Source organism: Lissotriton vulgaris, chromosome 9, assembly GCF_964263255.1.
Source record: "Lissotriton vulgaris chromosome 9, aLisVul1.2, whole genome shotgun sequence".
In the NCBI taxonomy this organism is placed as follows: Eukaryota; Metazoa; Chordata; class Amphibia; order Caudata; family Salamandridae; genus Lissotriton; species Lissotriton vulgaris.
Genome location: NC_141697.1, coordinates 650,511,111 through 650,538,101, shown reverse-complemented (window position 1 = coordinate 650,538,101; position 26,991 = coordinate 650,511,111). Strand labels below are relative to the sequence as shown.

General features: G+C 48.3%; 1 protein-coding gene across 1 annotated transcript in view; it reads left to right on the top strand.

The window, feature by feature from the left end:
* Positions 1–24,491, top strand: part of KCNK7 (potassium two pore domain channel subfamily K member 7) — a 98,160-nt gene extending 73,669 nt beyond the window's left edge. Inside the window, exons 2-3 of the mRNA XM_086938347.1 lie at positions 20,570–20,965; positions 23,941–24,491. Coding sequence (XP_086794473.1) covers positions 20,570–20,965; positions 23,941–24,221 — 677 coding nt within the window. The 3' untranslated portion in view covers positions 24,222–24,491. The remainder of the gene's footprint in view (positions 1–20,569; positions 20,966–23,940) is intronic.
* The last annotated feature ends 2,500 nt before the right edge of the window (positions 24,492–26,991 follow it).

Genomic DNA, 26,991 nt, shown 5'->3' with positions numbered 1-26,991 from the left:
AATGTATACTCGATCCTAATAAAGAACTATAGGAGAGCTATCACTCTCTTGGAGTTGGAGGAAGCATCCATCTTAGAGCTTTCCATGAACCAATTGAAATTACAACTAAAACAAGCTACATGGAAGCTAAGTTACGAGAGGGATCGGAATTTAATAATACAAAAAAAGGGGGCCGTACAAGTTGTTGATTCCTATTCAATCAGACAAATACAACCCTACCTGTCATGGAACATCCCGCACGGCTTACGCCGCTTTTGGCTACTTCTCAGGCAGGACTTGCTCCCCCTGAACAAGCTGTTGGCCAAATGGTACGGAATATCCAATGTATGTAATTACTGTAACCTTGCAATTCAAGACTCCAAACATGCCCTGCTAGTTTGTCCTGCATTATTGACTTACCGGCGCCTCTGGATAAAACCGGCTTGTATTCAGTTTGGTATTTCTTCTGCCACAGCTTTGTTGGATGCTATTCTTAGTCCCCCAAATGGAATTTTTTGCAACAAAATTTTTAGTTTTTTAAAATGTTTCTTAGAACTTTATTAGTAGAATGGTAAATTGCTTTTGCATAATTATTGTCTGTATGAGTTGTTTTATACGGTCAAAATTTTATACTGTGTTTTTGTAATTGTATAATATGTGGATCTCCACGGAGTTCCAAAACATATTTAATAAAAATTGAATTGAATTGAATAGCATCACAGAGTGATTATATGTAACTCCTGTTGCGAATCCTTCACCTTGGGCAGGTGTGCAGGGTCCACAGCAGCCTCATTCCTCTTAGCGATAGCTCTGACCAGGCCATGACTTGCTGGTCTCACTGAACCCCTCTGGCATATGAGGGCCACCGTCCGGCCCAGTCAATGCAGCGATGCACACAGCTCAATTCATGACAGCCCTCCTCTGCATTCGAGGGTCACGGACTTTAATCTGCAGCAGGCAATGGCCTGATTGGTGCAGCAGTCATCTCCTCACACCTCGTAGAGAGAGACCACTCAACAGGGCCCCCAATGAACATTGCTCCCTCAAACGCTCTCCTCTTCCTCATAGGGCACGCTGGTCTTGGCAAGCAGGCAAGTGCTGGTCCTTCAGTCTCCAAGGCAGGAGGTCTTGGAGTCCCTGGATGATGTCCCCTCACCCAGCCTGCCCCCCAGTTCTGGTCTCAGATTGATGTACTGTAGATCTTCCCCTCCTCACAGAGCCCGTCTGGCTGCTTGGCAGATGACAATTTTTGGGGTCTCAAACTTCCCTTCTTGAAGTTCATTTTCAGACACCAAACGTGATTTAGAGTCTGAGTTTTTGAAGTTTATGTTAGGGGGTCTGTTTCTTTTAAAGTGTCCTCACCTCTGGCTTCGCCTTCATCCTGAAAGCAGTCTGTCACAGCAGAAGTGACTCCAAAACTGATTGCCACATAACTCAGGCCTTGGGTGTGACAAGAGTTGACCCCGTGAGTCAGCCGCATTGATATGGGTATCAAAAGGTTTGCCCAGGGCCTCTATCCCTACTCTTTACAGTTCTCTTATCAGCCACATCTCCTGACTAATAGGTGCCCAGGCCCCTCCCTTGTGCCCTCTTGTTGAATCAAAGAGCACCTTTTAAGTGTACAAGTGAAGCATGACTCCCCCCTCTCCAGTGTGTTTTCCACCCAGCTTACTGTAATGCAGCAATACACAAATCTGTCTTGGGGGATTTCTCTACCTCCTCTCCATGTTTCTTCATGCAGACCTGAGTCTCCCAAAATGGAACCCAGGACCCTCCATGTATTGTACCGTCCAAAGGCACCCATAGACCGAGTGCATGTGCACAACCTACACACCCTGCAATGTTCTGTATCCTTCATGTAGTGTACCACTTCTAGGCATACATGCACCCAGCACATGTATTCACCATGCACGCACTGCTCAGTACTGCATTTACCCTGTATTGTACTCTACACAGGCACACATACACCCAGCGCAGATACACCACTCCTGCACTCCATTACACACAAACCGATGTAGGCCAAGAGTAAGTTAAGCACACACAGCAAGGGGAACTTTAAAATAAGTGTGCCTGTAGGATTCACTCCAGTGACACAGATAAAAAGGACCTGTTCACTTCTACTGATCACCACACCAAATGCTGCCACCACTGTGCTCTCGCTGCTTAATATAACATAACTCCTGGTGAAGGTAGTAGCTGCTCACTGCTATGAGGGCGGCGCCTTGTGAGCACCTGCCCATCCAAAAAGACCACAATCTGGGAAGCAGGCCTATTTTATAACGCACATGCATGATGTGTGTTTGCTGTGACATCAAAAAATCAGCATCAGTGATCCAGACATCAGCACAACTGGACACACAGCGATGAGGTGCATGTCCATTACCAAGTAGAGGACTTTTCCATCTCAGCACGATCCAAAAGCGATGGTCTAGCCAGCATAGCCACTGTCTGTGGTGGAACAAAGATGCAGGTGCTCAGAGTGACCAACACTACATATTGACAGTTGCGAGGGTACTCCTGAGCCTTGAGCACAAGAACCGTCCTGACTCCCCAATGGCTATTATATCAAAAAGGGGGAACAGGGGTTGGACAATTTTTAACGGGGTCCAATGTACATGTCCTATGACATAGAAAGCAACAAAGGTTGTACAGAGTTCCCCAAAAGGGATTTAACTAGAGTAACTCATTAGAACCTCTCTCTTAAGGGGTGTGATAGAGCAGGGAAAGTGAAAGTCCCTTGTCGGAATCAAGGATGCCTCACACAAGTCAAAGGTTGGATGACTACTGTCACCCCACCCAATGATTGTCCAGTGTCATCATTGGCTTCCTGCTCCTACGGCAGGCTGGCGATGCAATGCCCGTCGGGCAGCACAAAGTGCTGCACTTTAGCGGAGGTCTTTTATTCCTTTTGCTAATGAGTGCATGTGTGTGAGGGGCCTAGGAAGTGCAATAAGTGAGCGTGAGTGAGGTTAAAAAAGGTCAGTGGAGTCCAATAGGGAAAACTTTAATAGCATGGCTCACTGCCTTATTAAAATACGTGGAAAGGTGAGGGGTATCAAGGCGTGACGGTTAGGGTAATCAAGCCTTATTCAACCCTCAGTCCAGGTGTGGTCGACATGTTTCATGCCTCTAAGGCAATTTATCAGGACCAATTGCTCATAAAATTGCTAATGGATTCCCCAATAACTAAGGAATCAAATATACGACCTGTAAAGTGTCGCAGAATCAACCCTTCATTGAGGCCCTCCCTGGGACTAGAGAAGGAGACAAAGTAAGGGTACAGTCAATAGTATGTTTGTTACCAAAGACGTTGTTGCATGTGACAATAGCATGCGAGTCATTGTGTATTGAAGGGGTTCACAACCCCTGTGAGTTTATCACACTTGTGTCAGAGAGGGTACAGAGGAGTATCCAACAAAATGAAGTGAAATATGTCCTGCCAACAGGCGCCATTGGTGATCCGCAATTGGCATGCATTATATCTGATCACAGCTGGGCAGCGTGCCACACCATGCTGGGTGACACATGTGTGTCATGCAGGCATCAGTGGTGTGTTCGTACACACCAACAATTAAAATGTGAAGAGGTACCACTAAAACAACTGATTAAGTACAAAAAGGCATAGCTCACACTAATATAGTGATAACGCTTGTGGTGAATTACCCCGGTGAGAAATAAGTCATGAACATGCGGGTAGTAGCGGAAACGCAACGCTTACCCGCAGTCCCTGGTTGGTTGTCCCACCGGCTGACCTGGTGGGGCCAGTGCTATGTGGTTGGCACCTGGGGAGAAAGCAAGTTCACCGCTCGTCAGGAGAGTGGGGTGCGGTGGAGCTTACCGTCATTGCAGGTTCCAGTCAGTGTATATTCGTGGCGATCGTCAGTACGATGCCTCGGGTGAGCTGCGCGTAGGTTCAGCCTACCTTACCTGACTAGCTTCTGGCAAGGCGTGTAATCACCTACCCCGCCCACATCGGTGTAGCCGCAGGATCGCCGGTAGAAGCGGAATGCCTACCAGCCGCTACACATAGCGGGTTGCGCGGGCGCCGTGGGGGGCGTGTCCCGTAGGGGTTGCTAGGAGGCGCGGCGCGCTGGGGCATGGAAAGCAAAGATTTCCACATGGGTATTGGCTCATAACATTGGGCGCCATCTTGGAACGGGGTTAGAACAAGAGTGCATCAATGTTACAGTTAACTCGGTGTTTTAGGGCATTGAAAACAAGGATTTCCATGTGTGTATTAGCTTGTAACATTGGGCGCCATCTTGGAACGGGTCTGGGAGCCAGGTACATTAAGGTTACAGTTAATGCCTAGCTGGGAAGGGTAGCGAACTCATGGAGTAGATTATCTGGCCAGCATAGTCCAGGGCACAGCATCATTAAGGCCAGATTCATCAGTATGTAGGCGATGAACCCATCTTTGTTCCATTTTGAAGAGGGCCTGTTGATTTATTGAGGGATGGCATTCCAGGACAGTCCATTGCAAGTTCTCAGCCACATGATTTTGTTGTCTGCAGTGCTCATACAGTTTGGTGTGGGTCTTTTGACATCGGATATTGCTATTATGCTCCATGATGCGTAGTTTCACAGGACGCATCGTCATCCCAATGTAGATCATCTTACAGGGGCATATGAGTACATAAATACAACGTGAGCTATTGCAATTAGTGTGTCTATTGATGTTCCAAATGAAGTTCCTGGGCAGTTCAATAGTTTTGCCCTGGATTGTTTGGGGGCAGACTACACATGATCCACAGCGGTAGTGTCCAACGACCGGTGGAAGGTCCCACAAGGTATTAACCGGTCGTGTGCTTGATTTTTTAGGGCGAGTGTGAATCAGGGTGTCTTTGAGATTCGCCGTCCTCTTGAATGCAAAGCGCGGGCGAGGTAATTCCATGCCAGCTGTATTGAGAATCCCCCAATGAGAATTCACAATCTTTTTTATGAACGTCGAGTGCTTAGTATAGGACGTGACACATGTGATTGTATCCTCCTTTTCCTTGGTGTGGACTTCAAGCAAGGACTCTCTGTTGTTGTTAAGCGCTCGTTTGCATGATGTCTTAAGCAGCCGTGTAGGGTAGCCCCTATCTTGGAGCTTATGTTGCAGGATACTTGCTTCATGTTTGTAGTCCTGGACAGTACTACAGTTTCTCCGTATACGGAGAAATTGCCCGAAGGGTAAGTTCTCCCTCAATGCTCTCGTGTGGTGACTATTATATAGGAGCAGACTGTTTCTATCTGTCTTCTTCTTATACATGGTGGTAGTGATCGTTGATGGATCCAATTGGATCGTCAGATCTAGAAACTGTATGGATGTCTCAGAGATAGTGCCCGTAAATTTTAAGAAGGGGTTTTGTTGGTTGATCCATAGACAGAAAGCCTCACAGCTAGACCGGTCACCTTTCCAGAAAATCAAAATGTCATTGATGTATCGACGCAAGAGTGTAAGGTTATCTCGGAAGGGGTTTTGTTCTGGAGGGTAGATGTGGTTCTTTTCAAAAGAGGCCATATAAATGCACGCCAGGCTTGGGGCAAATGTCGAACCCATCGAGGTCCCGCTGTCAAGATCGGCAGTAGCACAAGGAACATTAACGCCACTAACCTTCTGTCTTTTCCCAGCAGAGACGATATCAGATGCTAGATCCTCTATTCCCCTCGATACACGCCCCCCAACAGGGAAACTATATACCTCTGTCTGGCTTCGTGCATAGAAGGGAAAAAAGGAGAGAAGAAGCCTTGGAGGAGAGCGGGAATGCGATCTTTCTATCTTCGTTTCTCCCTCTTTGGAATGGACTGGGTCTAAGGGACAGCTCTGTAACACCTTTCCGGTATCTAAAAGCGAAACAAACACACGATTACCTCTCACGTCGATATAATACTTCACTATGCCAATAAGGGGGATGATGACTTCACTCACCACACTTTCTGCACACAGGGCTTTAAGAAAAAGGAAACACTGTCTCTCCCTTTCCCTTGCGCGTGTCCTTCACCAAAGAGGATAAATTCCCAATGTCATAGGAGTGTGACTCCTCCACAATTAAACTAAAGATAAACAAAACATAAGGCTGGCGCCTATTACTGCTGAGGCTTCTCTCCTTTCGTTGTTAGTTGCACAACTAGGACTACACGTCCCACAAGGCAGTTCAAAAACGTCACAGGTATCCGATCCGGCTTTATCACTACTCAATCAATACTTGGACTCTAATCAGGACTCTACATGCGCGGCCGCGCTAAATCCTTAGTCCTCCTCAATTCTACCAGCCTGTACACTGCACGCGTTGATGGCTTCACGCGCGCAATAATGCAAACTGTATTTCTCACGGGTTCCTTAACGCTAGATGCGCTAAGCGAAACTCCGTGGCTACTCTGATAGGCGCTTCGCCTGCAGTAGTCCAAGAATTTAATTCTCCAAACAAGGAAGGAGGCGAGCCCGCGCTCCTTCTTACTTGATACAAAGGTCCGATTTGGAGTTCTCCGTTTTCTCCCTCTGGCGCTGTACAACAGTACTCTCCTAGATGCTGCAATTCTTCTCGCTGGTATCCGGCGGGGAACACCTTCCGCCTATCCTCCGACTCGCACTGCACAAACAATTGACAAGCACCCTTCTCTGGGGAAGGAGGGGCTTAGTACAAACGAGTCTCCCCCAAGGCAGTCTGGGAGTTGTAGTTGTTTGTCGCTTCCCCGTTATCCTCGCATAGCTGGAAGGCAGCCCTTTCGTCCTGGTAATCGCCACACCCGCTGACCTGATGATACAGTTGTGATTCGTATCGAAAAAAGTTCTCAGTCAGGGCTATGTGTGCCAGCTCCATGATGAAGGCAATGGGAGTAGGGGAGATCCATTCTTCCTGTCGCATCAGTGAGTCCACAGCTTCTAGTGTGGCTTGCTGCGGAATGTTGGTATACAACGCCTCTACGTCTAAAGTCAGGAGTAGGTCAACGTCTTCCCTCCCATCGATGTCATTGATCAAACGTAGGACGTCTCTAGTATCTTGTAAATACGACGGAATCTGCTTCACCAATGGTTGGAAGAAGGCGTCACAGAATTGGGACAGAGGTTCCAGCAATGATCCGATGCCAGAGACAATCGGTTTCCCCGGGACTGGAGTAGTGCCCTTGTGAATCTTGGGGAGGGTGTAGAAATAAGGAGTGACCGGATCCGTTGTTACTAGGAATTCAGCTTCCTTCTTGCTGATCCATTCGTTGGTCTCGGCTTCAATGACGAGGCTAGTGATGGTGGTCATTAGCCGTTTCGTGGGATCCTCCATCAGTGGTCTGTAATGAGTGGTATTAGACAACTGTCGTCTACATTCACAGTCATAATCCTCATAAGTTTGTATGACTGTGGCACCCCCTTTGTCAGCTTGTTTGATGACAATAGAGTCGTCCCTGCCCAGATCAATGGACGCTTGTCGTTCTGCAGCTGTTAAATTGTGGAAGGGTTTCAACTTTGGTTTGTTTTGCATGCTGGTCAGCACTGCCCGTTCGAAGGTGAGAACCTCCGGTGGGACCATTCCATCATTTGGGGTAAATGTAGAAGGTTTTTTCAGACCAGTGTCTAAAGTGGGAAGTTCCGGTCGATTGTCAAAAAAAGCCCGAAGTCGTATTTTTCTGAAGAATTGTTTCAGTTCGATAGTTTCTTGGAAAGAGTCCGGGGTCGGGGTGGGCACAAACCCAAGGCCTTTCTCTAGAACTCTTTTCTCCGTTGGTGAAAGAGTTTTCTTTGACAGGTTGACGATCAGACTCATCTCCCCCTGGCTGCTGTACTCCTGGTCTCCATTGAGGTTGATGTTGGCGGCTGGTCCTGCCACTGCACTCCTTTTTGCCCGCCTCGCTTTCGCCCTCTTCCTCTGCCCCAACCTCTGCCTTTTAAAGGTGGCGGATTGAGGGGGTAAAATTGTGGCGGGCCTTGCGGGAAAAAGGGATATTGCCAAGCTGGTGTCATATGAGGAGGACCGTGGAAGACTGGGCCTTGTTCGTACCCTTGTTGCCAAGCGCGTGGTGGGGCTCGTGAATTCCTAGCAGGATATCCCCCGCTCGAGTCGCTGCTTGTTGATCCCCGTCTCTGATCGTTGCCTGAGCTCTCATCGGAAGAATAGTTATTCTTCTTCCCTTTGAAGCCGTCCTTGAGATAGGGGTAGACTTTTTCTTTCTCAAACTTGGCAATGTCTTTCTCAAGTTTGGTAGTTTTTTGTTTTAATAAGAACTCATGGTGGTCAGACATTTCCTGATTAATCTCACTCAGCTTGGTGGTGAATGCCGTTTTATTATTCTTGGAAGTTGCATTTTTCATAGAGGCCTCCAGGGCTGAGATCTTTTCCAACAAGGCATCAGAAAGGCGTTTTGCTGTTTGACTGATCAGGAATAGTAGATCCTTTGTACACTTCCAGGATACCTGGCACCAATCCACTTTAAAGCGTTTATCTTCCAAAAATAATCTTGGGACTATGTTGACAATTAGACCCTGTGGGGCTATGTTGCTCCTCAGGTATTCCGTCATCATGACCCCATGGATCGTGATTCTTATAAGTTCTTTTTTCATTTCAGTCAGGGTCGTCCATTCATCTGAAGATGTACTGGATGTGGAGACCGGAGGGTTAGTTAGTATAGACGGCGTTGTTCTCAATGCCTCGGCTATGGTGTCCTCATTAAAGCTTAGACCCGGAACATCCTCCATGATGGTGTCAGGAGTCTCTGTGCGTTATCAAATGTGGTGCGAAGGACTATGCCAACCAGACCAGTGCGTGTTTCAGTGGTACCTAACTAGGCAGGGGATACTGACTAGGGATGGACCAAGAGAGGTGAAGATTCTTCACCACTGGTAACCTGAATGGGTTCCCGTGCAGAATGCACGCTAGGAATTATATCAAAAAGGGGGAACAGGGGTTGGACAATTTTTAACGGGGTCCAATGTACATGTCCTATGACGTAGAAAGCAACAAAGGTTGTACAGAGTTCCCCAAAAGGGATTTAACTAGAGTAACTCATTAGAACCTCTCTCTTAAGGGGTGTGATAGAGCAGGGAAAGTGAAAGTCCCTTGTCGGAATCAAGGATGCCTCACACAAGTCAAAGGTTGGATGACTACTGTCACCCCACCCAATGATTGTCCAGTGTCATCATTGGCTTCCTGCTCCTACGGCAGGCTGGCGATGCAATGCCCGTCGGGCAGCACAAAGTGCTGCACTTTAGCGGAGGTCTTTTATTCCTTTTGCTAATGAGTGCATGTGTGTGAGGGGCCTAGCAAGTGCAATAAGTGAGCGTGAGTGAGGTTAAAAAAGGTCAGTGGAGTCCAATAGGGAAAACTTTAATAGCATGGCTCACTGCCTTATTAAAATACGTGGAAAGGTGAGGGGTATCAAGGCGTGACGGTTAGGGTAATCAAGCCTTATTCAACCCTCAGTCCAGGTGTGGTCGACATGTTTCATGCCTCTAAGGCAATTCATCAGGACCAATTGCTCATAAAATTGCTAATGGATTCCCCAATAACTAAGGAATCAAATATACGACCTGTAAAGTGTCGCAGAATCAACCCTTCATTGAGGCCCTCCCTGGGACTAGAGAAGGAGACAAAATAAGGGTACAGTCAATAGTATGTTTGTTACCAAAGACTACTCAGTGAATCTTAGTACATCTACACATGGAGCCTGGTCAAGAATTTGTCACTGATAGCGTCTAATAGATCTATTTAGAATTGGGTGGTGTTAGACCTGTCTGCCTTTGGGTAGTCCCTCCTATTCATTATTTATTTTGTCCCCTTTTTGCCCTCATACCTCTTTTATCTTTTTGTGTCCACTGGATTATTTTTATGGTGTTGTCTTGGGGGTTAGATGCTCTTTGGCCCTCATAGACTTTTACCTTAGGCCTAGGTGCCTTTTCTGACTGGAATTCGCTCAGACCTACAAAATGGTGGCTATTAACTGCCATAACTGCCAACCCCTGAGAAAGCCCCATAGGATAACATAGAGTCCTTCCAGAACCTTCTGGACCCTACTGGACCCAGAGTGGACAGACTATAAAAGGGCAGGGGCCAGGTAGCCATTTTGTGCTGTTCAGTGAGTTGGAGGAGAGAGGCAGTGGTGTGGGGAGGTGGACGCACTAGAAGTAGTTAGTTTGTCAGAGAGATAGACAACCTCTTCGAGAAGACGTTCCCCCTCTTGCCCCTGACCAAACCCTCTCATCAGACTTTACTTTCTGAGGGGATTGGTGCGGCCGTGGCTGTTGGCCCCCTGAGCCCCTCTGACCCCCACTTTCCTAGCTGCTGTCTGGGAAACTTTCCCCCCATTTCCTTTCGCTGGATCACCTTACCGGTATTTCAAAGGAAAAGACCGGAGCGAGTAACAACGCCCTGCGCTGCTGAGGAGCCTCTGAAGCGGAGGCGAGTGATGGTGAATGTGCTGCTGGGCTAGGCGCATGAGTAAAGGAAGCGCTGATCTCCGCGCAGGCCCAGTAGTGCGGCTGTCTGTGGAGCGAGCCGGCAAAGCGCTGATCTCCGCGCAGGCCCAGTAGTGCGGCTGTCCGAGGAGAGAGCCGGCGAAGCGCTGATCTCCGCGCAGGCCCAGGAGCGGTAAGCGGACAACCGAGCGAGTGAGGCGGCGCCTAGCGGGGACACTACTCACCCGCGCCTGTGCCGCGGCACGATCGAGGAGAGAGCAGCGAGGTTCGCGCGGGTGACTGGAACACCGGCAGCCTCAGTCCGGCCTCCTCTCATTGCTGGCATAAGTGCGAAGGGCCCGATTATCGAGAGAGGAGCAGCTGGGAGGAGGGAGAGTTGGAGGTCTGTTTCAGCGACATGCTCTGCTCAGGCCCCAAGTAAGGTGGAGGAAGGGGGGGGGGGATTAAAGAGTGACTGGGGAATCAGCCGGGAAGCTGGGAAGGAGTTCTTTCACGCCCCCTATATCGGGATTATCTGGTGGAGCTCCCTCACACTCTCTTATTCTCTGATTATCTTTATGACTAGCCCTGATAGGGTGAAGGGAGACCGTTTAGAAAGCCTTCTGGGTTAAAGGCTCAGAGGATCAAGTATAAGGGAGTCACCTCAGTGCTGGAGAAGTGAACTGAGATACTGAGGATACTAAAATTGAGAGTTGAAGTATATTGTGGGATTCTCTTACAGAGGAGGAGGGGAAGAAGAATCTGTGACTTCATCTTGTGTTTACCTATGAACAAGTTATAACAGAGCTGTTTATGTTATTGCATTTGATAACTGAAATCCTGGGGTTACTCACCTATTGCGAGAAAGATGCTACACCGTGGGTAGAAAGGTAACCTCCCAGGGTCCTATGTCCTGGATATTCCTAAAGTGGTAGGCTGAAGTGGATAAAGTGTTAAAGTTGTTATTGTTCTTTTGGTGTAACCAGAAAACCTCAGCTTGGGTGGGCAATCTATCACTGTAGGAGGTGCTATAGCTGTCTGTTAAGAAAGTATTTCCTAAAATAATTCACTGTAAAAAGATTGATCACTACCGAACTGGGTTCTCCTGATGTTATTGGATATGTGTGGAAAGAACTGATAAAATTGTACAGTGTATTTAATTGTAAAGCTACAGAAAGGAGAGAAAAGCTAACAAAATATTTTTATAAAACAGCTCGTATTTTTCCACAAAGATTGGTGTAGCGTAATGTTTGAGTGGAATTGCATTGAGTTACTGCTTGATGGTGGGCAACCTTTACACATGTGCTTCTAGTGACTGGCTGTCTTACCCTAGGCCAGGCTACCCTAAGTGGCTTAGCAACCCTGAGTCCAACATATTGGTGTCTAGCGGTGGGATGAGAGCTGTGGTTGCGACTACTCTGCAGTAACTAAGTGTAATCCACTAACCTACACCAGGAGTTTTCTCCTGGCGGACTTCCTAAATTTTACTTTTGCTTTTTCCAAATTCATTCCTGGTGGTGGGCTGGAGGTAGCTTCAGATTGCCCCCTTGTAAAACTACTCCTTTTGTGTGCTTGTCCCTAAATTGCCTTTAGCAAAATGGAATTTGCATTGGAAGAACTGGACACTTATTCTGTGGCCCAGCTTAAGGACTTTTGTCAACAAATGGGAGTATTCTTTAAGCGTGGTGCCAAGAAGGGGGAACTCCAGACCAGTTTGAGGGCTTGGGTGGAAGCACATAGAGAGGGGAAGGAGGAGGATGAGGGGACAGACCGGGACACGGTCATAGAGGTAGAGGGATTGTTCCATCCTGAGGTGGGAAACCTACTCCCAGGACCAATGACCTACTCTAGGAGGGGCAGTAGTGTCTCCGGAGGAAGCTTGACCGAAGCTGAACTCACAGACAGGAGGGAAAAAAGGCAACTGAAATGGGAGTTGGCCAGGCTAGAACAGGAGAGGGAAGAACGGAGGATGGCTCATGAATTTAAACTAAAAGAGCTAGAACTCCAGGCCCTGCAACAAGGACCCTCTCCTACTTCAAATGGTGGCAGCGAAACCAAAGCACCAACCAGGGAGTCCAGACCCTACCTGCCTAAGGATATAGTTGCCAGCTATAGTCAGGGGGACGATATAGCCAAATGGCTGGCTGCCTATGAGGTCTCCTTAAGGGCCCATGGGATCCAGGAGAAACACTGGGGGGGTGGATTATACAAATATATGCCTCCTACTGGTCGGGACACCTTGTTAGCCTTAGAACCAGAGGAGCAGACCAACTACCCCACCATGAAGTTAGCATTGATCAGAAAGTTTGGGCTAACCCCGGAAAAGTATTGCCAAAAGTTCACGGGGAGCCACAAATTAAGCACCCAGAACTGGGTGGATTTCCTGGACTATGCGAGGAAGGCATTGGAGGGCTGGGTACAGGACAGTGAGGTGAAGGACTATGAGGGGTTGTATGATCTTTTTCTTAAAGAGCATCTACTCGAGAAATGTTTTCCCGAGCTGCTCCAACACCTGGTGGACAGCAAGCTGACCAACCCCCGGAAGCTTGCAGAGGAGGCGGACATCTGGGCAAGTACTCGGGTGTCCTCAAAGGGGACTGGAGGGGATTCCCAAAGGGCCGGACAGGGCGCCCCTCAGAAGAAGGAGGGGGGAGATAAAAAGCGGGAGTTCTCTAAAGGTCCCCAAAACAGTTTTCAGGGAAAGGGAACAGGTTTCACCCCTAAGGCTAACCCGCCCAGAAACCCTCATCCTGGCCAGAGCCAGCAGCCAAGGGTTGTCCACTGCTTCGAGTGTGGTGGTGTTGGACATTATAAAGGAGATGTCAAATGCCCAAAAAGCCCACCCCCTCCCACCGGAGGAAAAGCCCCGGGAGTAGCTAGTGTAGTGCTCGGGGAGGAGTTGCCTTTAGATAAGGGGGGTGAGTGGGCGGGTGTCACCTTAGTGTCCCTGGGAGAACGGGAGATGGTTCCTAAGATCCAGGTGCCCCCAAATACTACCAAGTATGGGCAATGGATCACCATCAATGGCCAGGGAGGGGAGGCTCTGTGAGACATAGGAGCCAGTATGACTATGGTAAGGAGTCAACTGGTGTCTCCAGAGCAGGTGATTCCCAATGTACTCCACCCCGCCGTGATGGCTGACGGCAGAATGGGCCACTACCCTGTGGCCGAGATTCCCTTTGAGTGGGAAGGGGTTGCAGGTTCACTTCGAGTTGCCGTAAGCCCTGCCGTGCCAGTTGATTGTCTGCTGGGGAATGACATGGAGCACAATGCTTGGAGAGAGGTGGAATACCAGACGCATTCAGAGATGCTGGGTACACCTGACAGGGCCTGTGTAAGCACAAGGTCTGCGACTGCCCGAAGAGGGAGTTCGCCTGGGTTAGAGCCTGGAACAATGGCCCAACCCGCTGCCAAAAAGGGACAGACCCGAAGACAGGAGAAGCCTGCTTCGGCTTCCACACCCCATGTGACAGATCGGCCACCTGCGGTGGTGGACCAGGAGTCCGTGGAGGGGAAGTAGTCTCTCTGGAGGACCTACCCATCCCTGCTGAGTGGCATGTGGAGGGAGGGCCTACCAGGGAAGAGTTCTGTAAGGGACAGAAGGAGTGCCCTACCCTTGAGGGACTGAGGCGACAGGCCGAAGCCCAGGCAGCAGGGAACATTGCGGGACACTACCACATTTACTGGGAGGATGGACTCCTCTACAGTGAACCCAAGGTACCCTTACCTGGTTCGTCAAGGGCCTTGGTAGTTCCGCAACGGTACCGAGCCTTCCTGCTGGAATTGGCTCACGAAATACCCTTGGCAGGAAACTTAGGTCAGGACAAGACCTTTGCTCGGCTTGTCCCCCACTTTTACTGGCCTCAGATGAAAGTGGCGGCTGACACCTACTGTCGGACATGTGTATCCTGCCAAGCCAGTGGGAAAACAGGGGTGAAGCTGAAAGCTCCCCTGGAACCACTTCCTGTCTTTAGCACCCCCTTTGAAAGGGTGGGCATCGACATTGTGGGGCCATTGGATCCACCAATAACGGCTGATCACAGGTTTATCCTGGTTCTGGTGGATCATGCCACACGGTACCCAGAGGCAATTCCTCTGAGGACTGTCACTGCACCAGTGGTGGCTAGGGCCCTGATGGGGATCTTTACCCGAGTGGGTTTCCCCAAAGAAGTTGTGTCCGACAGGGGGACCAACTTAATGTCAGCGTACACGCGGGCAATGTGGAAGGAGTGTGGAGTGACCTACCGGTTCACCACTCCCTATCACCCCCAGTCAAATGGACTGGTAGAAAGGTTCAACAAGACCTTGAAAGGCATGATCAGAAGTCTGCCTGAAAGCCTGCGGAGGAAATGGGACGTCCTCCTACCCTGTTTGCTATTTTCCTACAGGGAAGTGCCACAGAAAGGAGTGGGCTTCAGCCTCTTTGAGCTTCTGTATGGGCACCCTGTACGCGGTCCTCTCAGCCTGGTGAAGGATGGATGGGAAAAGTCTCCCAGGAAACCTCCCCAGGATGTGGTGAGCTACATGCTGGCCTTCAGGAGCCAAATGGCGAAGTTGTGGAAGCAAGCTTCTGACAACTTGGAGGCCAGCCAGGCAGTAATGAAGGAGTGGTATGACCACAACGCTCACCCGGTGGAGTTGGAGCCTGGCCAGAAAGTGTGGGTGATGGAGCCTGGAGAGCTTAGTGCCCTCCAGGATCGCTGGACAGGCCCCTTTGAGGTGTTAGAAAAGAAGGGTAAGGCCACATACCTGGTGGATCTTAAGACCCCTCGACAGCCCCTACGGGTGCTACATGCTAACCGACTCAAACCCCACCATGAGAGGCCCGAGGTCATCTTAATGATGGTGACTGATGGAGGAGAGGAAGCGGAAAGCGAACCTCTCCCAGACCTGTTCTCGTCTCAGGAAAAGGATGGGTCGGTGGAGGGAGTGATTCTCTCCCCATCCCTAACTCCTGAACAACGGGAGGACTGCCGCCAGATACTGGAGCAGTACTCTACGTTGTTCTCCCTTGTCCCGGGAAGGACTCACCTGTGTACCCATGATGTGGACACAGGGGACAGCCCACCAGTGAAGTCAAAGACCTACCGGCTGTCCGACAAGGTGAAGGCTAGCATCCATGGAGAGGTTACCAAGATGCTGGAGCTAGGAGTTATAGAACTTTCCAGTAGCCCCTGGTCCAGTCCGGTGGTTCTAGTGCCAAAAGCAGCGCCACCAGGCACCACTCCAGAACTGAGGTTCTGTGTGGATTACCGGGGACTGAACTCAGTTACCAAAACTGATGCTCATCCGATTCCTAGGGCGGATGAATTAATTGACCGGCTGGGAGCTGCCCAATACTTGAGTACCTTTGACCTCACTTCAGGGAACTGGCAGATTTCCCTGACAGATGGAGCAAAGGAAAGGTCAGCCTTCTCCACGCCTGAGGGACACTTCCAATTTTGTGTGATGCCCTTTGGGCTCAAGAATGCCCCAGCCACTTTTCAGCGGCTGGTGAATCAGGTCCTCTCCGGAATGGAGGGTTTCTCCGCTGCTTACCTGGATGACATTGCTGTCTTCAGCAGCAGTTGGGAGGACCATTTGCAACATTTGCAAGCAGTTCTCCAGGCCCTGAAGCAAGCTGGCTTGACAATCAAGGCCAGCAAGTGTCAGATTGGGCAGGGGTCAGTTGTGTACCTAGGCCACTTGGTGGGTAGGGGAACAGTGCAGCCCCTCCAGGCAAAGATTGAGGCAATCATGGCATGGGAACCCCCCAAGACCCAGACTGAGGTCCGAGCTTTCCTGGGACTCACAGGTTACTACCGTCGCTTTGTAAAGGGGTATGGCACTATTGTAGCGCCCCTCACAGAGCTTACCTCAAAGAAACAACCTCGACGGGTAGTCTGGACAGAGGCTTGTCAGCAAGCCTTTGAAAGATTGAAAGAGGCAATGTGTGCAGCACCGGTCCTGAGGGCCCCAGACTTCTCCAAGGAGTTCATTGTCCAGACAGATGCATCAGAACATGGCATTGGGGCAGTGTTATCGCAACTTAATGAAGAGGGTCTGGATCAGCCTGTAGTTTTCCTATCTAGGGGACTGCTTCCCCGGGAACAAAAGAGGAGTGCAATTGAGCGGGAGGCTTTTGCGGTGGTGTGGGCTCTGAAGAAGTTGCGGCCATACCTGTTTGGCTCGCACTTCCTGGTTCAGACTGACCACCGCCCCCTTCGTTGGCTGAAGCAGATGAAGGGGGAAAATCCCAAGTTGTTAAGATGGTCCATCTCCCTCCAGGGAATGGACTTCCGGGTGGAACATCGGCCTGGAGTGGACCACGCCAATGCAGACGGTCTCTCCATGTATTTCCGCCTTAGTGATGAGGACTCCCAAGGGGTTGGGTAGCTCTCCCCACTTTCAGCAGGGGGGGGACGCGTGTTAGACCTGTCTGCCTTTGGGTAGTCCCTCCTATTCATTATTTATTTTGTCCCCTTTTTGCCCTCATACCTCTTTTATCTTTTTGTGTCCACTGGATTATTTTTATGGTGTTGTCTTGGGTGTTAGATGCTCTTTGGCCCTCATAGACTTTTACCTCAGGCCTAGGTGCCTTTTCTGACTGGAATTCGCTCAGACCTACAAAATGGTGGCTATTAACTGCCATAACTGCCAACCCCTGAGAAAGCCCCATAGGATACCATAGAGTCCTTCCAGAACCTTCTGGACCCAGAGTGGACAGACTATAAAAGGGCAGGGGCCAGGTAGCCATTTTGTGCAGTTTAGTGAGTTGGAGGAGAGAGGCAGTGGTGTGGGGAGGTGGACGCACTAGAAGTAGTTAGTTTGTCAGAGAGATAGACAACATCTTCGAGAAGACGTTCCCCCTCTTGCCCCTGACCAAACCCTCTCATCAGACTTTACTTTCTGAGGGGATCGGTACGGCTGTGGCTGTTGGCCCCCTGAGCCCCTCTGACCCCCACTTTCCTAGTTGCTGTCTGGGAAACTTTCCCCCATTTCCTTTCGCTGGATCACCTTACCGGTATTTCAAAGGAAAAGACCGGAGGTTACAACGCCCTGCGCTGCTGAGGAGCCTCTGAAGCGGAGGCGAGTGACGGTGAAGGTGCTGCTGGGCTAGGCGCATGAGTAAAGGAAGCGCTGATCTCCGCGCAGGCCCAGTAGTGCGGCTGTCTATGGAGAGAGCTGGCGAAGCGCTGATCTCCGCGCAGGCCCAGTAGTGCGGCTGTCTGAGGAGAGAGCCGGCGAAGCGCTGATCTCCGCGCAGGCCCAGGAGAGGTAAGCGGACAACCGAGCGAGTGAGGCGGCGCCTAGCAGGGACACTACTCACCCGCGCCTGTGCCGCGGCACGATTGAGGAGAGAGCAGCGAGGTTCGCGCGGGTGACTGGAACACCGGCAGCCTCAGTCCGGCCTCCTCTCATTTCTGGCATAAGTGCGAAGGGCCCGATTATCGAGAGAGGAGCAGCTGGGAGGAGGGAGAGTTGGAGGTCTGTTTCAGCGACATGCTCTGCTCAGGCCCCAAGTAAGGTGGAGGAAGGGGGGGAAGATTAAAGAGTGACTGGGGAATCAGCCGGGAAGCTGGGAAGGAGTTCTTTCACGCCCCCTATATCGGGATTATCTGGTGGAGCTCCCTCACACTCTCTTATTCTCTGATTATCTTTATGACTAGCCCTGATAGGGTGAAGGAAGACCGTTTAGAAAGCCTTCTGGGTTAAAGGCTCAGAGGATCAAGTATAAGGGAGTCACCTCAGTGCTGGAGAAGTGAACTGAGATACTGAGGATACTAAAATTGAGAGTTGAAGTATATTGTGGGATTCTCTTACAGAGGAGGAGGGGAAGAAGAATCTGTGACTTCATCTTGTGTTTACCTATGAACAAGTTATAACAGAGCTGTTTATGTTATTGCATTTGATAACTGAAATCCTGGGGTTACTCACCTATTGCGAGAAAGATGCTACACCGTGGGTAGAAAGGTAACCTCCCAGGGTCCTATGTCCTGGATATTCCTAAAGTGGTAGGCTGAAGTGGATAAAGTGTTAAAGTTGTGATTGTTCTTTTGGTGTAACCAGAAAACCTCAGCTTGGGTGGGCAATCTATCACTGTAGGAGGTGCTATAGCTGTCTGTTAAGAAAGTATTTCCTAAAATAATTCACTGTAAAAAGATTGATCACTACCGAACTGGGTTCTCCTGATGTTATTGGATATGTGTGGAAAGAACTGATAAGATTGTACAGTGTATTTAATTGTAAAGCTACAGAAAGGAGAGAAAAGCTAACAAAATATTTTTATAAAACAGCTCGTATTTTTCCACAAAGAATGGTGTAACGTCATATTTGAGTGTAATTGCATTGAGTTACTGCTTGATGGTGGGCAACCTTTACACATGTGCTTCTAGTGACTGACTGTCTTACCCTAGGCCAGGCTACCCTAAGTGGCTTAGCAACCCTGAGTCCAACAGGTGGGAATGAGGCTTCTGACAAAATTTGACATACCCCCCAGCCACCCAAGTGTCAGTTCCAACTTCCTTCACTTAGAGGCAAGGGAGCCATTGCGTTTCTGACAGCAATATTTAATTTGGGACCTTTATGGTAAACCAGCTGGTAAAATCTTTCAGCTGTCATAACGTCAGAAGCTCCACCCTAGTAGGGCTACCCTGACATTTTCCACTTTGTGATCGTGTTAAATGGAGTCCAATGTGCAGAGCATTCACGCCTGAGCTGGAAACCTATTGTGAGCAAAGGTTTCCAGTTCACTGTGTACTTCTTCACTGCTTTGCCTTGTGATGAAGTATGAAATCATAGAGCATATTTATATTTTCAAAAACATTTCAGAGCTTTTTGCTACGCCCAATGTGGCAACGCCACACTCCGACATTTTTAAAATGTAGAGTCGCACCATATTTATGCAAATTTAACACTTTCCTGTGTTTCCCCTAGTGCTGGCGGAAAAAAACCTACCTAGCCCCAGTGCAGGCACCCTGCCGCCATGTTGCAAGGGCGCCTGTGCTGCAGGAGCGATTGTTTGTGTTCAGGAAGGGATACCTTCCTGAACATAAACAATAATTCATGCCGATTTGCTCTTTCTATGTGTGCAGCAGAATGTAGCACAAGTTGAAAGAGCAAAAAATGAGGAGAAATTATACATTTCTCCTCATATCACCATCCTAAGACCAGGAATTACCTGGCCTTAGTTTTTGGCACTAGCTGAGCCTTATAAATCTGGATCAGTGTCAAAAAACATTGGGTGTTGTGGTGGAACGCCCACAGCAACACCCATTGTACACCCCTTAGCCGCAGCGACTGCTGCGAAAAGAGGCAGTTTTACAAGGTGGTTTTAAGCCACGTTAAGTGGTTTGGCGCCATCCTGTAAATATGGGGAATGGAGCAATGTCACTGGAGCAACAAAAAAGGGACGCTCCGCTGGCTAAAGGGGCTTTATGTCTCACATGGCGGCACTGGTTATTTGCCAGGCCTATTTATATCCCTCCACAGTTCTGTCGTGCACAACATGGCGGCCCTGTGTGGGGAAAAACAACCCACACGTCCAAAACACCAGGAAAACAATCAAGCATCTCAGGTACACTGAATTTACATTTCTCAAAAAGAACCCCCACTTTTGGTCACTGAAACGTTCACTAACAGTACATCATTCACATCTCCACTCGGGGCGAACAGATCTCCCTCGGGCTCTGTTGTGTCTTTATGAGATTTGGGATATGTTGTCTCCTGCATATGCATTGTAATGTATTTTCCACCACCTGCTCAGCCAGTGCCTGTGCTCTGAACGCAATAGAATGTTGGAGTCTGGATGAGACTCGGAATGTTGGGACACAGAGAGGTGAAGTGACAGTTGAGCATGGGCTGAGCAGCCGACAGGCTGCTCCTGGTGCGGCTCTCCTTCACAACTTAACAACTTGTTGTTCTGAACTATCCTACTTGTTCTTTACATGAATAAAGCATCTTTAATTACTACCTTCATGCGTGGACCTCCTCACTACAGAATAACTATACACTGATGTATCCTAAATTCTGTGTGTGCTCTGAATTAGTTATTTTGCTTAGGCTTGTTACATTGTGGTGCTAATGTGTGGCATCCTTTACATGCCACTTTTTGTGGGACATCCTTTGCATGCTGTCCATTGCACACCATACTTTATGTGCTGTTCTTTTGCTGTCACCCTTTGAAGTACATCCTTTGTGAATATCATCAGTACACTCAACTCTTTCTTCGTTTTCTGTTTCTAGGTTATGGACACACTGTGCCACTCTCAAATGGTGGCAAGATATTCTGCATTGTATACACCTTCCTTGGAATACCTGTCACACTTTTCCTTCTCACCTGTGCCGTCAATGGCATCATGAAGCTAACGAACACTCGCCCAATCAACTACATCCATGCTCGCTGGGGCTACCCGCTTGGCGTTGTGGCTGTGGTCCACGCTGTCGTCCTTGGCCTTCTGGTGTTCTTCTGCTTCATCGTGCTCCCTGCCTTCATCTTCTGGGCCATGGAAGATGGCTGGAACTTCCTGGAGTCGCTCTACTTCTGCTTCATCTCACTGAGCACCATTGGCCTGGGCGACTATGTGCCCGGGAGGGCCAGCACCCCAAAACTCAGAGAGCTCTACAAGTTCAGCATAACATGTAAGTCCATGCCCTTGAGGTGTGGAAACGTCATCATGTGAACAATAATTGATACTCCACACAAGTGTATGCGACCTGGAGAAAGAGCGAGGCATTATACGCTTCTGCAGTGAATTAACCCCTTTCATGCTGCTGCGATTTTGCGGCAGTGCGGCACTTCCGCAAAACGGGCGGGGCCGCGTCGGCCATTGGCCGACGGCAGCACTGGGGAGGTAGTGCTGCCGTCGGCCAATGGCAGACGGCAGCAGGGAAGGGGTTAAGGACATGGAGGCATATTTACAAGGGGATTGCACCACAGGACCGTCACTGTTTATGACGCCCGGTGGTGCAGTGCTCTCCGCAAGGTAGCGCTAATCCACTTTGCGCGACTTAACGCTACCTTGTAAATATTGTACCTTTTGATGCACTTTTCATAGTCAATGGGGCATGCACTGGGTATTACTCTGGGTGTACTCACTCAACCCTTACTGCCTTTTGGCACTGCCCCAGATTTGCAAGAAATGGTAAATCTGAGGCAGTGCCAAAAACTAACGCCATTGAACGGGTGGTGTTAGAATGGCGCAACGAGGAGAAACATTTTTATTTTGCCTTGTTTTATGCTTTTTCCATGTGTGATGCATTCTGCAGCACACATAGATGGAACAAATTCCCATTAAAGTTGTTTATGTGCAGGAAGGTGACCCTTCCTGCACATAAACAACCATTCTTGCAACGCAGGCACCCGTGCACCATAGTGCAAGGGTGCCTGCGATGGCGCTAGGCAGCATTTTCAGTGCCAGCGCAAGAGAAAATGGGTGCGCCGTATTTTTGTAAATACAGTGCATCCCTGTGTTTTTTAAATAACGAGCACGGCGCATCTGACTTGCTTGCAGTGCCACGCTGCGTCATTTCTTTGTACACATGACCCTTGATGTGGTGATTGGCTAATGGTATTAGCCAAGGGGTACATGTACAAAGAAATGATATAGCGCGGCGCTGCAAGCTATTCAGCTGCTCCGCGCTGCGTCATTTAAAAAACACTGGGGTGTGCCATATTTACAAAAATACAGCGCACCCCTGTACTTTCCATTGCGCTTGCACTGAAAAAGCTGGCTAGCACTAGCGCAGGCTTCCTTGCACAAAGTTTAAGCCGCACAAAGTGGCTTAGCTCCGCCTTGTAAATATGTAGAAGGGCATTGCGTCACCGGAGCGTCGTAAAAAGTGACGCTCAATCCCCTTGGGAATATGCCCTCAAGAGTACTGGAAAATAATCCTGGCATTATCATTTTCACATCAAAAATATAAACAAACAGAAAGCTGTTGCACTTGTGGGCGGTCACCCTACATTAACAACCAGTACCTTTGCGCCCCATAACGGCACCAGATACAGAGCTGTTGCGCCATAGCTGTGTTTAAATGAATATTTATTTATTAAGGTGCTTTACAAAAAACAAAGAGGCGATACATTGAACATGTTAGCAATAAACCAGAAGTAGATAACTACTGGTGAATAACTATAGGTTCACAGCAAGTAGTAGAAGGAGGAATAGAGGGGGAACATTAGACAGACCAGTGCAAGTCCGCTAAGAGAGGCGTTCAAACAAACAATGGGAATGACCCGGAAGGAGACGAGACATACAGGGGCATATTATCAACGCTGTGCAAAAAATATCGCACAGCGTTGATAACGTGGAAAAATCTATTGCCGATTTCACATCGCCTGTTAGCAGCGTATTCTCAACGCTAAAGCCAACAGGCGATGTGAAATCGTCAATAGGTCGCATTAGCGCTAATGTGTGCCTTGATAATATGGGGGGGTGGATTCAGCTTTATGATCCACCCCCTCATGTTAGCAAAGCCTAACACGTACTAAAAGCAGGCGTTGGGAGACCTGCGATAGACGCGTTTATCGCAGGCATCCTTCTCCCAAGGCCTGCCTTGTGAATAGGGCAATCCCACCTCCAACCACATTTTACATGTGATTGGACGTGGGAACGCCCACCCTGCATCTCATTAGCGTTAATCATCGCCCCAGCATGGGGGCGATGAATAACGCATGAAATGTGTTGCTAACCAGAGTTAGCGATGCTTTGATAATGGGACAATAATTAATTAATGCGTTAGCAACCGGAAAAGGTCGCTAACACGTGAATTAAGGCCCTTGATAATATGCCCCACTGTTATTTCAGATCCGGAGCGACAGTGCAAGCGGTCCAAAGGCCCAACCAAGGAAAAATCAAATAGATGCGTTTTAGTGTTTCTCTAATGGAAGGAGAGTATTTTGGGTTCTGACATTTGCTGGCAGAGATTTGCAAGCACCTATTGGGCTCTAGAGAAGGTTTCTTTGACCTTCCGACATGGGTAGAAGAACAGAGAAATATGACGTTTGAAGCATTTTCCAGCTTCAAGGCATAGTAAATGAGGTTTGTGTGGGATGGGTGAAAAAAGGTCAAATGTCCTCAAAGAAGTCACTAGTTTGACTGGAGAATGGAATATGGCTTTTAGTGGGGCCATGTATGATTGGGAAACTCATGCTAGTTTAGAATAGTACGGAAAGGTCACTGGGGAATGGACAACTGTTTTGAGTTGGTCTTTGAGGATGTCTTTTACGTTTTTGAGGGTATGGAAGAAGTTGGCGCTTTTGGCCACACTGTTAATCCAGGCTATAGCAATACGGGCTTTCAATGAGGAAATAGGTTTTCACATGACTTACCCAACCCTGCGCTTCTTGTTGCAGCTTTAGCAACTTTACTGATTTGTCAGGGGAAAAAAGAACACAGAGAGGGAAATGCCTCATGGCATCCCAACGCACAATAGCCGCCACACAATTCTCTAAAAATGTAATTGGCTGTTGACAGAGTAAGCCACAGTTGTCACTGAGTCGTTATTTAGTCTCCATTTTACCCTTTACCCTTCTTTTTCTTCCTCACTCCTTGACAGTTTCTTATCCAGGTCTCAACATCTCACGCTGTCCCATTTTCTCTTTGCCCCTGCAGGTTATCTCATCATAGGCTTGATTGCAATGCTACTGGCCATCGAAACATTCTTCGGCCTGCAGGACATTCGCACTTTTTTCCGGCTCTTCAAGCCTAAACGCACTCAGATCCGCGAGGACGACCGCCTGGGGATACTCAGCCAGGACGAGCTGGCACAGGAGATGGAGGCACCTGACCCTACCCCACTGGCTACCATCTCAGGGGCCACCAAAGAAGGACCTCAGAGGATAGATCTCTTTGATGAGAATGAAAGGACACCAGTAGACATCCCCCAACACTAATGGGTCTAATGCACCTTGTCATAACTCCTTGGCAACCAAATCGATCAAAATTTTAATTAAACTTTGAGATGAATAACTTCTCTGTCTTGAGCAACAGACACTGGTCTTTCAAGGGCTGTCATTGCTGATAGCTTGATTGGGGTGGACGCACCCGGAACGAAGCAACTGAGATCCTGGCTTGGCACAAGATATTGACTTCAATAGGAAGATAAGCTGGAAATGTTCTCAGTTGACTCCAGATTCAATAAATGCAAGTTGATCTTGATACCATGTTCTTGTTGGCAAGTCTCCATCTACACTTATTTGTCCAAAGATGATCTAGTGGAGCATGTCTGTCCCGTGTCCACAAACAGAATTCTAAGTCCTAGGAAAAGAGGGCAAGAAATTACTACAGGGGGAATTAGTACTGTTTATATGTTTGTATCTTCATAATTATTGCAGTTTCTTCGAGCCTTAATAGATGTAACCTTCCAAGTTAGATCTGTGCTGAAAAGATGTCCCCGGAATGGTGAGCCTCTGGACTAAAGCGGTACTAAGAATGTGTCTAGTAGGGGGCATTTAAGACAGTGTTTTGTGGTTCTTTGCCATTTGAAATTAGGGTGCCAACCCTGGCATCCATGAGAAATTTGTTTGTCTAGTCGGGTGAATAGCCTCAACTCAGAAGGCTAGAGCTATCACACCTCTTTATCTTTGTCTTCTAGGCATTGTTTACACACTGAGCACCATACAACAGTTTCTTGAGCAGAGAAATCTCAGAGGCAGGGATCTAGCTTTCCGTTGTGGACAGAAACCATCCTCAGCCAATGGAATAAGGTTGTGACGTTCTGAATACCATTGGCCATACACTCTCATGCCCTACCGGGGTTATCGCAAACACTATTCACTTCACCAGGAGTTCTGCAGCTCAGGGTAAAAGTGTGCACTCAACAAAGGGGGCCCATGAGACAGCTTCTGTGGTGGTGGCCTGGAAATGATGGATGACAATAGAGCTGGTTCAATATCCAGTTTTTAAATTTTTATCTCAGTATGGGTAAATAGCCAGCTTAACTAAGTTCACAACGATGGCTACCTTTGAGATCACCTCTAAGTTAATCAGAGTTTGTGTAATAAATCAAAAGCAGTATTTTATTTGACAATAAAGCTTCGGTGGCCACTTTCATTGATTGTCAAAGTGATACTTAAGATCAGTTACTTATTCATGATGGGGAAACCCATGGGACAACCACATTACATGTCCTCAAGCAGGAAAGATGCCAGAAAATGGCTACACATAGATGGGTGAGTCATGACTCACAATTCCAGGGAGTTTCAGCCTGAGAACCAAATTCTCGAAAAGACCATCCTGCAGCAGTGACAGGTGAGAGAAAGCTGCGTCCAATCCAACAGGACCAAGGAGATGGGGGACCGAAAGTAAAAGGAGTACATACTGAAATGGGAGCAGAGGAAAATTGAGCCATCTAAACCGAACAAGTAATAGAAAACCTGAAATTCGATGGGTAGAACAGCACAGGGCGACAGAGAGGGCTTTTTGCCAAGTCGAGAAGATGAAGGTCCCCATAACTATGCAAGCCACTCTTTGCATGCGGATCCGAATCAGAGGTAATTCAGATTTTACTGCAGAATTATTGGTGTGATCAACTCAACCATCTCACAAATTTCCCAACATCAACTTTGGTAGATGAAAGCAGGCAATATTTACTGCTGGAAGAATTGCCAGGCAGTATTTATGGATCTAGCAATACCTCATCCTGCGGTGTCGGCATTTACTGGCTCCAGTAAATATCTGATGGTCCTTTGACCCACCTGACATCGGGGTCATAGACCACAATTTCCAAAGCGGACAGGGGTGTAACACAGGTACCTGCAACCCCTGCAGCGTAGTGGGAGGTCCAAACTCCCAGGGGCCCCAAACCCATCAAAGGGCCCTACATTCATCTCAAGGCCAATGAAGGTCGGTGCAATATTGGAGACTCGCAGGCCACTCTTCACATTCAGCAGGGGAGCCTTATTATTTTGGGTTACCCCACTGAAAAAGGGCCCATTTTTTATTTTTTTTGTCTCTGTTCCAGCTGTGGATGTTATTGAATCATGCAAACACAAGGAGATGATGGACGGAGCACTGAAACTTTTCAGACACTCACCCCCAGTTTTATTGAATCACTGCAGCTATAAAATAAGACAATTCAAAGGCATAGAAATGTGTCCAATGCTTTTTAATAGACTTCAAGGAAAATTGGATACTGAATTGCAGCCATTATAGAAACCTTAACTGAATATGCTTTTATCTTCCAGTAAAAAGTAAAACAAAAGAACCTTTCATGAGACTCTTCCAAAAGCTGAGATCACTTACAGTTAAAAAAAACCTTGGCACAAGGAAAGCATGCTGGTGCCCACGAGGCACACGGCCACCACTGAATTGAGAGTAAAAAGACCGTTTTTATTCACAAAGCGCGTCTGTAGCATCTTATTGCTACCATTTGATTCACAGAACCATATTGCTTTACTGGAAGGAAAACTGTAAAACATTTTACCTTCTCTCCAGTTATATCAGCTGATCAGTCCCAAATTCAATCCTGTAATCCTCGATGCCCTTAAAACTCACTGCTCCTCCCAAAAAATCTAACCATTAGGTCTCCAAATAGGCTGAAGGCATCTCAAGTGACGGAATTTTCAGCAATACTGTCAAATTTGTATTTTGTGTTGGGCACTACTTTTCCCCAGGCAAAAAAGATTTTTTATTCAATTTTTTCGATTTGGCATCCTTTTGTCG